The sequence below is a fragment of the Brugia malayi genome, assembly GCF_000002995.4.
Source record: "Brugia malayi strain FR3 genome assembly, contig: Bm_v4_Chr2_contig_001, whole genome shotgun sequence".
NCBI lineage: Eukaryota > Metazoa > Nematoda > Chromadorea > Rhabditida > Onchocercidae > Brugia > Brugia malayi.
The window spans coordinates 8,091,210-8,104,655 of NW_025062476.1; the positions used below are offsets into that span (position 1 = coordinate 8,091,210).

At 33.6% G+C, this 13,446-nt stretch overlaps 3 protein-coding genes across 6 annotated transcripts; 1 reads left to right on the plus strand and 2 right to left on the minus strand.

Moving 5' to 3' along the window:
* Nucleotides 1–540: 540 nt before the first annotated feature.
* Bma-dab-1 (Uncharacterized protein) lies at nucleotides 541–4,511 on the plus strand (the record flags this gene model as incomplete). 2 transcript variants are annotated; one of them, XM_001900231.2, is made up of 7 exons in its annotated part: nucleotides 541–769; nucleotides 1,535–1,755; nucleotides 2,201–2,315; nucleotides 2,588–2,715; nucleotides 3,002–3,445; nucleotides 3,790–3,968; nucleotides 4,211–4,511. In XM_001900231.2, the coding sequence occupies 7 exons, from the start codon at nucleotides 541–543 to the stop codon at nucleotides 4,509–4,511; spliced, it is 1,617 nt and encodes a 538-aa protein (XP_001900266.2). The 2 variants fall into 2 exon arrangements, with proteins under 2 accessions (XP_001900266.2, XP_042934798.1); XM_043078864.1 differs by lacking the exon at nucleotides 541–769 and having other exon boundaries at nucleotides 1,636–1,755.
* Nucleotides 4,512–7,800: 3,289 nt separating this feature from the next.
* Nucleotides 7,801–10,474, minus strand: Bma-spds-1 (Uncharacterized protein; the record flags this gene model as incomplete). 2 transcript variants are annotated; one of them, XM_001900230.2, is made up of 8 exons in its annotated part: nucleotides 7,801–7,815; nucleotides 8,091–8,213; nucleotides 8,344–8,489; nucleotides 8,867–9,002; nucleotides 9,221–9,415; nucleotides 9,762–9,882; nucleotides 9,984–10,113; nucleotides 10,408–10,474. In XM_001900230.2, 8 exons carry the CDS (start codon nucleotides 10,472–10,474, stop codon nucleotides 7,801–7,803), a joined length of 933 nt encoding a protein of 310 aa, XP_001900265.2. The 2 variants fall into 2 exon arrangements, with proteins under 2 accessions (XP_001900265.2, XP_042934799.1); XM_043078865.1 differs by lacking the exon at nucleotides 10,408–10,474 and having other exon boundaries at nucleotides 9,984–10,156.
* A 1,140-nt stretch (nucleotides 10,475–11,614) lies between these two features.
* Nucleotides 11,615–13,223, minus strand: Bm731 (Uncharacterized protein; the record flags this gene model as incomplete). Of its 2 annotated transcripts, XM_043078866.1 has the most annotated exons (6): nucleotides 11,615–11,725; nucleotides 12,097–12,180; nucleotides 12,244–12,402; nucleotides 12,496–12,570; nucleotides 12,733–12,831; nucleotides 13,152–13,223. In XM_043078866.1, 6 exons carry the CDS (start codon nucleotides 13,221–13,223, stop codon nucleotides 11,615–11,617), a joined length of 600 nt encoding a protein of 199 aa, XP_042934800.1. The 2 variants fall into 2 exon arrangements, with proteins under 2 accessions (XP_042934800.1, XP_042934801.1); XM_043078867.1 differs by lacking the exon at nucleotides 12,097–12,180.
* Between the last annotated feature and the right edge of the window lie 223 nt (nucleotides 13,224–13,446).

A 13,446-nucleotide genomic window follows, 5' to 3' on the forward strand; every position in this document is an offset into this window, starting at 1 on the left:
AGAATGAAATAAATAAAATACACATTAAGTTAAATAAAATAAATAGTGGCGAAAGAAATGAATGATTCGGGCAAGATAAACTCTCAGTGGACGGAAAGGGAGGATTTATTCAAATACGGCTCGGAGTTCAAGGAATGGTCAGAAAGTGTTAAATCGGGCAGAGATACCGTTACGCTATCCCTTCAGACATTTGTTTCTTTGTAATTAACGTTTGCCATCATAATCTTTCTGTGTCAGACGCAGTTGTGTCGTATGTATTATGTACAAATTGTTGTTAAATTAATTTATAACTACGAAACTGCGAAGTTAAATATTTCAAGTTCGAATTTAGGAATCTGAGGACAGAGAGCTTAGGCTTTTCAGAGAGGCGAAGAAATGAAAGATGAACATATAACCTTAACATTTATATTTACTTTTGCGAAATATGATTTTCATTTTCACTAAACTTTGAAACTGTTGCTGCAGACCTGTGAGTTACAAAGCGAGAGAATACAGGAACGAAGAGAGAACGCGAGAAGAGAACAACCAAAGAAAGACGCAATGGTCGGCTTCCAGCAACAACGTCGTCTTAGGGAGGAGCAACTTGGCGTGGAAGAGGGAGTGCAGGACGGCACGATGGCTAGCGGTGTCGGCAACACTGCAGCTGCAGTTGCGGGTGCACCGGGACATCAGCAACAGCAACAGCAACATGGATCGTCGTCAAGTGGCAGAGCGAACTCGCCGAGGGCAAGACTGGCGATGCTGAAACGGTCATCCACCAAGTGCAAAGGTCTTTTCCATTATTCATATTTTCTCTTTTCGCTACCAATAGTTCCATTTTGTCAGTAAATATCTGCGTGTTTTCGATGCGTGATCACGTGAGCTGTCCATCGCAGGACATTCATTGCTTGAATGGTGCGTAAATCCCAAATGCTTTTTTGACACATGTTTTGGACATAACCAAATTGTGTTTGTACTGATGTGTCGTTTCATATAATACGAGAGGGTCATTGTCCTTCTACAAGATTCCATTTACTCGGCTCATTTCTGCCTGGGTTTGTTTGTACAATAGCATTAGCACTTCTCGGTGACTTGATCTTATCCTTTAAAGCTTTTGACTAATCATAACAAGGGATTAGAAGACTGGGGCTGATCGGAAGACAACAAGTCCTGATCAATCTTTATGATGGAGAGAGACTAGATTCCGTTAGCAAGCTAACAGAGCTCGAATCTGGAAAAGTCTTGGGTTAGGTCAGTAAATGTCGACTTTTACTAGAATGAAACTACTTTAAAGCTAGTTCCTTTTCTTCAAATAGTTATTGCTCAAGCTTCATTTTAGTTGGAGCGCTTTTTTCTATAAAACGATGCATTTCAGTTGTTTCTTTCTTATTCAGGTTAAGTATTTGAAACCACTTCACTCCACAAACTTAAATTTTATTAATATAGTCTGATTATAAATGTAAGAAAGTAAAATTTTTTCTTTCAAGTTACTTGCACCAAAATACATAGATTTGTTCTTTACTTACTTGTTTCCAATGCCCAAAAAATTTTCCAGCATTATCCAGTAACGATCCATTTCGATTTCAAGGGAATGGGATAGATTTCAAAGGTAAGTTAATCGGTGTTCGAGACGTTGATGAGGCTCGAGGTGACGCAATGTGCGCCGAAGCGATGAGACTTGCGAAAGCAGCTGTCAAAAGTGCGGGGCATCATAAACAACGAATTATTCTGAATATATCAATCGAAGGCCTCAAAGTTAAAGATGAAAAAACTCAAGTAAGTAATTTCTAGACTATTCAATAAGGAAATCTTCAATAAGCGTTTTTTTTTAATACAACTTTTTGTCATTAAAATGATTTTGTGGGAGTTTTTTAAGTAGCACTTAGATTATAAAAGTTGTGCTATTGGAGACAGTAGTGCAATGGAGAATTAATTCTTAAATCCCTATTTTGATATGATATTTAAATATTGATATGGCTTTACTGTTAATCTTCTCTTTAAAAGAACCAAAATTTTATTAATAAAAGTTTTCTTAATTCGACCGGGATTAGAGCAGTTTGGTAAGTTGATGCCATCTAGTAATAAATAATAGCTTTAACCGGTAATTTCTCAAAAGGTCAATCTTCTAATCGTTGATCATAGCTTCATAGTGGTCATAACTTCATGATTTATGAAGAGTTTTAATTATTCTCTGGATTACTATGAATATAAATATTTCCAGACAGTTTTGCACAATTTTCCCGTTTCACGGATCTCGTTCATAGCACGGGATACAACAGATGCACGTGCATTCGGCTTTATTTATAGTTGTTCAGATAACAAATATAAATTTTACGGTTAGTTGCCTGCCATTATAAATTAGATTTTAGCGGATTGGATTTCTGCTAGCAACACTAAATATTTCAGAGAGATCAAAAAGAATCTGAAAAAGTGAATGATACTGAAATTCTCTGTTTTTTTCTTATTGGTAGAATGCGAAATTGCTACTCCTACTAATATTCGTTCATTGTGCGGTCTGAAAATTTGAAACAAGTTTTAAAGGACATGAAGTTTGGAAAATGATTGAAAATCGTTTTACATCTACATGAACTATTAAAAAATCTTACAGGAATTAAGACGACTCAAACAGCTGATCGTGCAGTTTTATCAATTCGTGATATGTTCCAAATAGTTTTTGAAATGAAGAAAGCTCATCTTGCTGAAGTGAAACAGAAACAGGAAGAGCAGCAGAAACGGGTTTGTTAAACTTAAAAGATTTACTTATAACATCAAGAAATGCTTCGAAACCTTAATAGTCTAACAAAAGGATATTTGTTTTTATCAAGAAAATTTTTGTTGAACAAATTGCTGCTCAATTTGAAACGTGATTTGTTTATGTTTTTTAATTATTAAGATTTCAAAAGTTGCTTATAATGGTGGAGATGAATCAGTTGAAGTAAGCTGTAAGATAGAATTGTAATGTTTTGTTATACGGTAATATTACGAACTCATTAGGGAGATATGCCTATGATTAATTCTGCAGGAATCGAAAACGATAGACGGTGTGAAGATAGATAATGGTGTTGCGGTAGCAGATTTGTTAGACTTGGAATCTGAGCTTCATAACATTGAGCAAGGTTATAATCAACTGCAGAATATTCCGACATTCGCAGAGGATTCTTGGCCCACCAATGATGTATTCACTGACTTGCAGCCATCAACACCTTTTTTCTCACCATCAACTGGAACTGTTGCACCATTACCACCACCGCCTGTATCATCATTTGCTCTGAAAAATTCATCAGATCCTTTTGATGATAGTTTCAATCCCCGGTCTCTTCCTATAATTCGGCCACTTGGAAATATTCCACTAAATGCTTCTGATACCCAGCAGCCATCTTCTCCTTCAGCACAGCCATTAACAACTTTATTGTCGTATCCTAATGCATTTACATCCTCTACAAACGGTCGTTCAGTTGCTTTCTCGGTTTGTTTGTTTTTATATCGCTATGGTGACAGAATTATGTAGGATATATTATTTCAAATACGTTGATAAAAGTTTTAAAGTGGGAGACAACGAAACAAGATTGCTAAAGCATGACTGAATTGGCTCTGTCATATTTATGGTATAATGCAGTCACCAACAGTTTGTTTATTAATGAAATAATTTCTAGTAGCTCAAAGACTACAACATATTTTTAGTTTGTTTATTAATGGAATAATTTCTAGTAGCTTAAAAACTACAGCGTATTTTTATAATTGCTAGACTATTTTTATGGTAACTTTTAATAAACTATTGTTTTATATATTGATGGAATGTATTTTTTGCAGGAAACAAATCCATTTGCCTCATCAGTGCAGAGTACCACTGTGGCGAGGATAGAACTTGATCCATTTGATACACATCAAGCTCAACAAGTCCTGAAAAGTTCTACATCTTATCATCTTCCTATGGCAGTTTCTTGGTCAATAAATGAAAATACCATACCGCCAACAGGCACTGATTCAAGGTTTTCTTTTCTGCCTCGGTTCATATGTTGATTTCTCTCTTTCTCAACCACAGTAAAATGCTTCACCTAAATTCCTTTTAGAGAGTGACATTCGTAGTGAATTCAGTCTCTGGTTTGTCTGATGCAGACCTTCTTGTTAAATTCTTTTCGCTTTTAAAATTTTTGTTAGTTTGAATAAGTTTCGAATTTCAGTTATATCTTATTGTAATTACAACTTATACAACTTAGGTATTGAATTTCAGAATGCTTTCTAAATGGACAGAAAAGAAGAGGGTATCAACCTTGGAAGAAGCGTTCAATAAACTAGTTGATATGGATACACTCGTTTCCAGTTCGGAATTGAAAAAAAATCCATTTAGCGAACTAGTGATTCCACCGAAAAAAGTATCGATGGACGCGATGACAGCGAATGCAACGATAACAGGAGCAACAGCGGTAATGACGGGTTCGCCACGGGCACCATGTATACCCACCCGATCTGCTCCTTTGATTGTTTCAACCACTTCCAACAATGATCCATTTAATGATGAGTTTTTCAATTAATAAATCTTTTCGATATACGGAAGTGAGTCAGTTAGATTTCTAGATTCATAATCGTTCAATTTTAGACTCATAATTGACACTATCAAAACAGTCTAGGAAAATTTTATCATATATTTGAGCTTCTGAAATGCTGAGAAAATTTCGTGAAGGTCTGGATCCTTTGTCACTCATTCTATTTTGGAGTTTCAGGATGACTAATTGTATGCAGTTTTAAGTTTATCGCTGTCTCTGTTCTTTCGTTTGATGTTTGCATGGTTCCTTTTTTCTTAGAAAGAGTCTCCTTTGGAGAATTCTGCATATGATGAATTCGTAAAATTAAGTTTACATACGAAAAAATATCCTCAGTTACGATAGCAAAGTTGAAACTTTTTTATCAGCTTTTTTGCATGTATTGATGATTTCAGATAAATTTCAATTTCATCGTCGGGTGACGGACGTATTTTTTTTGTGCTCAGTTCTTTTTACTTTACCACTTTGAGGAAAAGCTAACTTTCAGAGGAAAGTTAAGTTGTTTGCAAATTTATATCAGATGTTTTTGAGTGTAAATCTAGAAATTTTTTTTAAAAATGAAGTGCTTTAAGATCCTAAGGAAATCAATACCTCGTATTTGTTTATAAATTTATTTAATATGAACTTAGCAAGCTTATCCTCATAGTGAATCCATATAAAGGTAATTTTTTCTACTTTTATATGCGCTCATCTCTTATGTTGAAATTTAGAGCACTATCTGCTCAAATTCAGATCCTTTTACTGTACTTTGTAAGATTTTAATATTCATAACTGTGGTGTTGAAAATATCTGAATTATTTAGAGACCAACAATGCATATAGGTATGTTTTACTAATTTTTAGCTGTTCGGGGATTAAGATATATGTTTTAACCCGCTCTGATATCCTGTTAGCATTAAATGTGAAATAAATATTGGGCGGTATTTTCTTTCTTAGTTGGCTCCATTCGTCACGTGTTCCTCAGTGGTTTTTCTGAAAACTCGACTGTATTCGTTTGTCTTCATCCATTCAAACGTGACTGTTGTTTCATATTCAGGCTTCCTGAATTAGACATTGCAATAGACATTAAAACTGTCCTAATTTTCGATACTTTTTAAGTAAAGCATTTCAGCTTGTTTCATGTGTTTCTTATTGAAAGGAGTGAGTGGCTTATTTGCATAAATCTGATAGTATCTTACCGAGATTTTCTGACTGCTTTATTTTTCATATGTTTTCCATGAGATAAAACATCATCTGCCTTTGTCCTTATTACTTTATTTAACACCCGTGATGTAAACAAGTCTTCTTTTATCTTATTTGAAGAACTTTTTATTCTTTGCTTCATTTATTATCCGTATATATTTTTTGGTTTTCTTACATTTTTTACACTCTAATACATTTCCATTACGCTAAGCAGAAGTGTTTCGCATATGACACCTAGTATAAATGCCCAGTACTACCGGTGTATTGTTTGTTGCCATTTCTTCTCAAGCTACACGGTCTCACATGGAGGAACTTCAGCTTTAGTGTCCAGGGTTTCCATTATTTCAATTAAGCAAGGCATTAAGTTCCTTCCACTCAGTATCGAAGAGAGGGTAGTGCTATATACCCGAAACCACTAAACTAAAAAAGCCAAAAACGAGACCGAGCAGGAACGTTACAAGGAATATAAGAGACATCATAATCGAGTAATTGAGGTTCCGATTTCGAAAGTCAGCTAAAATTGGGAAGCAAGCAAGTGACTGCGAAATTTGTTATCTGTTGATGGTTCAAAGCTACATTTGTGATTGTTATTGTAACAGAGATGAACTGATTGCAAGGTTAAACAAATATCTGAAGTCCTTGACATTATTTGCGAAAAGTTGTAAATAGATATGACCGACTGCACTTCTTTTATCTGTCTTTTGCTATCATTTTTATATGTTGCGGAAGTTTTCGAGGAACTCAGGTTGTGAGTTCGGGAATTTTATCAGTGGTGGTCTCATCAATAACCAGTGGTATTTGTAATGAAATCATTAATAAAATAATGGTTATGATGGCAGTAATAGAAAGCATAAATATGACAGTGGCTGCGATGGGAATGGCCAATAGCAATTCAATTCAGTGTCTAGATCAATGACAAGTCATTCCGATTAAAACTTGTCATTTATCCGCACAACGCTCTAGCCAAACCAGAAGCATGCGTTAACTTGCACACAACAATTCTATCAACAAACGAACTGAATAAATCCATTCCATCAGGCGATCAGGCGAATTCTTTATTGTTCATTTACAATGTGCCATTTATCATCAACTTATCGCAGGCACCATTGCCATTAACATCTTTACATGGAGGATGAGACTGTTTTAAACTGCAATTTCATTGCAAATCAAGATTATAGTTATTACCTAATTTTCGAGTTTTAATTTTGTAGTACTTACATCAATTCAAATTGCGATTTCAATCTCAATCAATTCAAATCAATGTGAAATTTTCATGTGAAACGACCACATTAGTCTACTTGGAAAGCAAACATTCTGATTTGATTGTCTTAGGCTGTAAGACTGTATTTGATAGCATATGTGGCTCATTTCGCATGTCACTTCTTGCAACAAGTTTAGCTGTTCTGTCAGCGGTTTATAAGCACGGAAATCCTCAAAATCATTACTTTCGAATTTCTCGACTATGTATATTTAAGCACGCCGGACATTCTGTGGATTCTCATTAAAATTCTAATCCAAGCGTTCCAAAGTGACGTCCCTTTGCTAAACATTTTCCAAATGACTTTTTAACAAATTCAAACATATAACAGGATTGTGAGGTTCTCTATTTTATCTCTTAGCTATCAAAAAACATGACCTTTCCTCATACGAAAATAAGCTAGAACTTTAGGTATCTTTTATCTATGTGCCAATTTCAGTACTTGCATTATCATTAGATGAATCAGCACAAACACCTTACTATAATGAACTTATTTCAAAAGGTTATTTCAGTCAAATTAGTCGCTGTACAACAAAGTAAAGTTAAAAATAAGACAGCTTGAAATTACGTTTAATTCATGCATAAGCTTGAAAAAAGGGATGCAACAGAAAAGTGATTCAGAGAGAACAAGTCTAGCTTGTTGAGATTTTTTCTTCAGAACAGAACTGAAAGTTAGCGAAACTGAATAGGATTAAATTAATAGTTAAATAACGTTAATAAATCGAAAAAAAAATCAATACATTCATTTGATTTTTGCTGCTTATCATCTATTTCAATATAAATGAGGAAAGAAATAACAAAATCTGAAGATTAGCCGGTGTTGGGAGGGAATTATCTTCGGTTACACACATAAAGCCTGAAAAAATGTTCTGAAAGAATTAAATATTATGTATTCCAAATGTATAAAAAATATATAGGAATATATTTCAAAACTTCAAAAGAAATTGAAGTGCAAGGATAGTAAATCCTGAATGGAGTAAAGTTCCCAACTCGAGAAACCTTTTTGCATAACATCAGAACTGATGTTTTCTGATGTTCCCTACTTCCACTGTCTTATATCCAAGAGCAGACAATTATGATGAATTAAATTAGAAACTAAAAGCTCAAAAAAGAAGGGATGAAAGCAATTACTTCTTTTATGAACTGAGGAAGTATAAAAGCTGAACGATGTATATCTGAATTATAATATTTCAAATTCATCCGCCTGACTTCAGATTCTGATAACATTTTTTGTGGTATCGTAAGATCATGCTTCTAAAATAGTTAAATTGGCTTCATTACATATGATAAATGACGCAAAGAATTTTAACAAACGATATAAATTTACAAAATCCATCTCCCTTTTCTGCGGCACCGTAACATTATACTTTTAAATAGTACTAACCTCATCTTTGCTGCATAACAAATAACCCATTTGCCCAGAGGGATATGTAGGTACAAACCCAACTGCATAAGCTACACGAGGATATAAAGTTGACACATGTTTAATGACGTTTTTAATCAACTTCATGTCAAGCCAAGGACATTCACCTAGAATAGATTGAAAAGGATTTGAACTTTTGTCACGAGTTTTCAGTGCAGATGAATGGGAGAAATCAGAAGAATAATCGAGATGGCTTTGAGGTTTTATTTTGTTAATGAATTTTTCCAATTCATCAAAGTTTTCCGCTAGATTAATTCATCATACTTATAAAAATAAACAATTGGTCTATTATTTTGCATGGATCAAAATTCATGGAACCGCTATCAACAATCACAGAAATTGTAAGACATCATTTATCCAACCGCACTACCGTTTGTTGATCAATTCAAAATTAATATACAACAATACTCAGAGCAAAAAAAACAAAAAGTGCTTGTTTGTCAAAACTGTTTATAACTCATGGTGATTCGATTAAAAAACGAACCTTGAGAAGAAAGCACTCCTTTTTCCGTTAGCGCTTCTTTGATTAAATCGTAATAAGTTTTACTGAAAAGCTTCTTTGCTGGTCCAATTGGGTCAGATGAATCGGTTATGATCACATCAAATTCTCCTTTGTGTTCCTAAAGCAAACTCTTAGCAGAACAGTGGAAAGCAGCAAAGCAAGCAATGTAGAGCACAGAAGTATTTCGAAATTGAGTTATAAAGGAATTCCCTATCAGTACTTAAAAATTTTAACGACTAAGGAGACTTTAAACTTTAAATAATAATGAAAACTGAAGAAATTTGGAAGGACAATCTTTCGAGAATTCTCTTTTCAATAAAAAAATAATAAACTTACCTTTAAGAAATCAAATCCATCTTGGACAGCAAGTTTTAATTTCGAACTACTAAATGCGAGAGACATATGAGGGAGAAATTTCTTTGAAAGATTGATTACTGTTTCATCAATTTCACATATGGTTACTGATTCTACACATTCATGTTTCAGCACTTCTCTCAAAACAGCACCATCGCCACCACCAATAACTAATACCTAACAAAAATCAAGTGAACGACAGCATATAAATAACTGAAAATAAGTAGGTACAATAGTAAAATAGTGGCAGAACTTTTAACCAAAAAAGAGAACTGCTCAAATTTTTGAGGGAAACTACTTTGATGTCAAAATGAATTAAAAGTAATAAACGATCAGACATTTAATACCCAATTAAGAAGAGAAAAAAATTAATGAGAAAAGAAAACTAATATTTTTAGGTTACACAAACAATGTATTGTTACACGCTGTGTTCTATTTAGAAAGAAGAAAAACAATGCATATTTAAATTTAAAAGTAAAACCAATTAAAAAAAAATTAAAATCAGCAATCAAGAAATGCGTACTTTCCGAGGCATTGGATGAGAAAACAATGCTAAATGAGTAACCATTTCTTGATAAGCGAATTCGTCGTGCTCTGTACATTGAATTACGCCATCAAGCACTAACACGTTACCATGTGTGCTGCTATAAGTATAAAACTTTATATCAGTCATTCATTAATATGACGAAAGTAAATAAATCTGAAAACAATGTAACGGAAACTGAAGCCAAGAAAATTCGTTAACCTTTTAAAAATTAAGATATCCTGATATTTGCTTCTTTCATGAGCAAGCACTTTATCAACCTTCAATGAGAATGCTTGCCCAGACCAAATATGGTTATCAAAACTGTCCAAATCATCGTCTTTGTTCGCCACTAATTTCGTTTTAAAAATATAAAACATTATGACACTGTGCATAATTAAATAATCAAAAAAAGTGAACAAGTGTTGTCATAGTGATTTTATCAGAATTTCAACTAACATCTAAATAACAAATCTAAAAATTAAAATCAATTAAAACAGATACAAATAATCCTTACAATGTTTTCAATGTTTAACTATATGAGGAAGAGTAACTCTGCAACCTGAAGTGCGAAATATTAAATATATATATATATATATATTTCCAAATATCACATATATTGCCCAATACAAATCCTGAAGCATACTTTCTGGATCGTCATTTTTTAATGACGGTGGTAATTCCGTAAACCAGCCATCTCGAAAGACATTCATTTTTTATTTTCAGCTTCCTCAGTAAATCGAAATTGCATAAGCTGTATCGTTTATTCCTAAATATCATGTAGCATATAGCAGTGTATGAAACAAGAAACTGGCATCTATTTGGATATTAGCACTTTCTCGCAGCAAGCGTCACCATACGGCTCTGTCTCTTTAGCGATGAAGCTATCTTTACTGAGACGAAATGATTCGAACTTCGATAATCAAAGTCAGAGATAAAATATGTGTGCTTTGTTTTATTCGTTCGTCGAATTCCAAATGCCTCGATGGCAAGATTTAAGACTTAAGAATGAGAATGCAGTGGAATGACGTGGATGTGAAGAAGTCATTACATGCTAGGTAAAGAAAAGAATGAAAATAAGAGACTGTGTCAGCTATCAAAGACAGGGAAGTGGATAACGACAAATAGGCATACGAGTGCACGATGGCATGACAACTCCCATCTGTCTCACCCTACCTCAGCCTACGTTGCACACAGCAAGCTGCACCCCATATATCATGCAACTCCCCAAGTTTCGTCCAGAGGACACGGTATGCAAAAAGCTAATCCCACGTGCCTGAATGACCTTGCAAATCTCCAGCTACTCGCCTATTTGATGTTGTATGCCAAGCCTTGTCTTTATTTACTGTTGTTAAATCATAAAACGTAAATAGCGTGAAAAGAGCAAAGAGGTGTCACGTTACTAATGTGATAGAGACGAAACAACATTTGGTCAATGGAAGGGTCAATTAAGTGAAAGAGATAAGTGGCAAAAAAGGCGAGTTTTTATAGAAAAATGAAATGATAAAAGATGAAATAAAGAACCGATAAATGCTATCACTTGCTGCCTGAATAGAATACATTTTTATCACTCGCTCAATACCATATGTAGACATGTCCATTCTACTTCTCTTTGTATTGTTGTTAATGACAAATTCCGCCTCATAAAATTCATTCTGAAGTTACTGGATGCAGTTTTAGTTAAGATTTTCTGAATGAACGAAAGTATTGTAAATTGCACAAAGCAGAAATTTTTATTCTGTCATAATAGATGTTGCATAAATTCTAAAAAAATTCTGATTATGTCAAGAATGTTACAAATTCTATGAAAAATTCTCAGCTTTTGATTTCCTGATTTTTTAAACTTTAAATACCTATGGTTTAATGTTTTGTGGTACATTCTTGTCATTGAAATCATTTGGGAAAAGAACTTCAACTTTATCTCCTCGACTTGGCTGATATTTATCGCGAAGCTCATTCCAAATCTAGAGAGCATTCGTTATTATGTGTAACAGCATTGCTATGTGCAACGGGAATCATATCTATTGTTTTTCAGATCAGTTAGAAACTATATCCTTATTTGGGTCCGTATTTATTATTCATTCTGAGTAATTGTGAAACTGAACTAACGTTAAATAAAATTTAAGCGCAACTAATTTCAAATTCAAAAATCTTAAAGTGAAAACTGTAAATACTTAAAATAGATCAGGACTATTTCGATCGGAAATCAAGAAAAAATTCCATGGATAGAGAAAAGAGCCATGTTCCGGATCCGGAATGTTCTGAAAAAGAGCCACGTTCCGGATCCAGAATGTTCTTATGCATTGCGAAGGGTTTTCTTGCGAAATATTTTCACCTGACTGAACAATTTCCGTTCACCTTCATTTGCTACTCTTAAAGCCTGCAGTCCGCGTATTTGTTGTATTTTTTCGGCAATTGTCTATAAAGTTAATTTACATTGACTTTAATTTAGAAAATGCTTTCATAATTGGAAACATATTACATGAAACTCTGCTTTAGTAATTGCTTTCTCTCGCCACGTCCCCAGCATGTCACGCCAATGACGCCAAATCCTTTCACATATGATAAATGCCATCAGTACAACATGTAAAACCAAGTATAAAATGATGAAGAGTGCCAATAACTTAATGGCTGAGTGGAACTAAAATGATTTGGAGTACGTTAATGTGCAAGTATAAATGTAAGCAAGCAAAATATCTTATTTAAATCACTACAAGAAAATTAGATAAAGCACCTGGAACCATACTGGTGTGCTAGCTTCAGAAAATCGATTGAAATGTATCATTTCTGGTTTTGTTTTGTTTAGAGTCTGTAATTTTATTCATATTCCAATAACTTAACTTGCATAGTTGATAGAAGAAATGGGCGCTCCTCATTCCTGTTTCGAAAAATGAATAAAACAAGTGAATTTCTTTCATGTCATGCTTTTCTTTATACTTTTATTTGGAATATAGCATTAGTTGGTACTCACCAAAAGCAAATTGATAGGATTAATGGAGCTGAAATTTACGTCCACTGAATCTAATTTGCCAATCATTTTCAGAATGTATGCATTCAATGGTATTATAATCTAAAATACAAATGAACTTTTATTAGAAATAATTTCAAAATATGAAATGAGGTTGAAATTGGTCAATGAAGTTATAAAGCTTTTTATTGTTTGGAAAAATTCCTCTAGTTGACAATTGCTTCTATCACGTTAGAAAGTAAGTATTGTAATATTACAAATAAGGCCAGCATCACAAAAATTTTATCTCAAAGCTCTGAATGATTAAACTTTATGATAATTTGTGATGAGGTAAAAACCGTATTGGCATTTTTCCTTCTCGGAATATCTTAAAATCTCGATCTATTTGATATGCTCCATAATGAAATAAAGAAAAAAATTACTGTCGTATTCAAGTCAAACAAGTCATCTCTCGTTACGTATCTAATTACCTGAAAGAGAAAATCACATTTCATGCTTTTCACACAAATGTTTATTGTCCATGGCCTAATTTTATAGCATTAAAGCTCTGTTAACGTCAGAAATACCCCAGTAACATTTTCTCCACCACCCATCATAAAAGCAACCACTTGATAAATGATAAATGAAAAAAAAATAAACATTTGTACTTGTTTGTTTTTAAAAGGCAACTTATATTCATCAGTAGAAAATCTCGACAAATTATTATTTCAATAAATA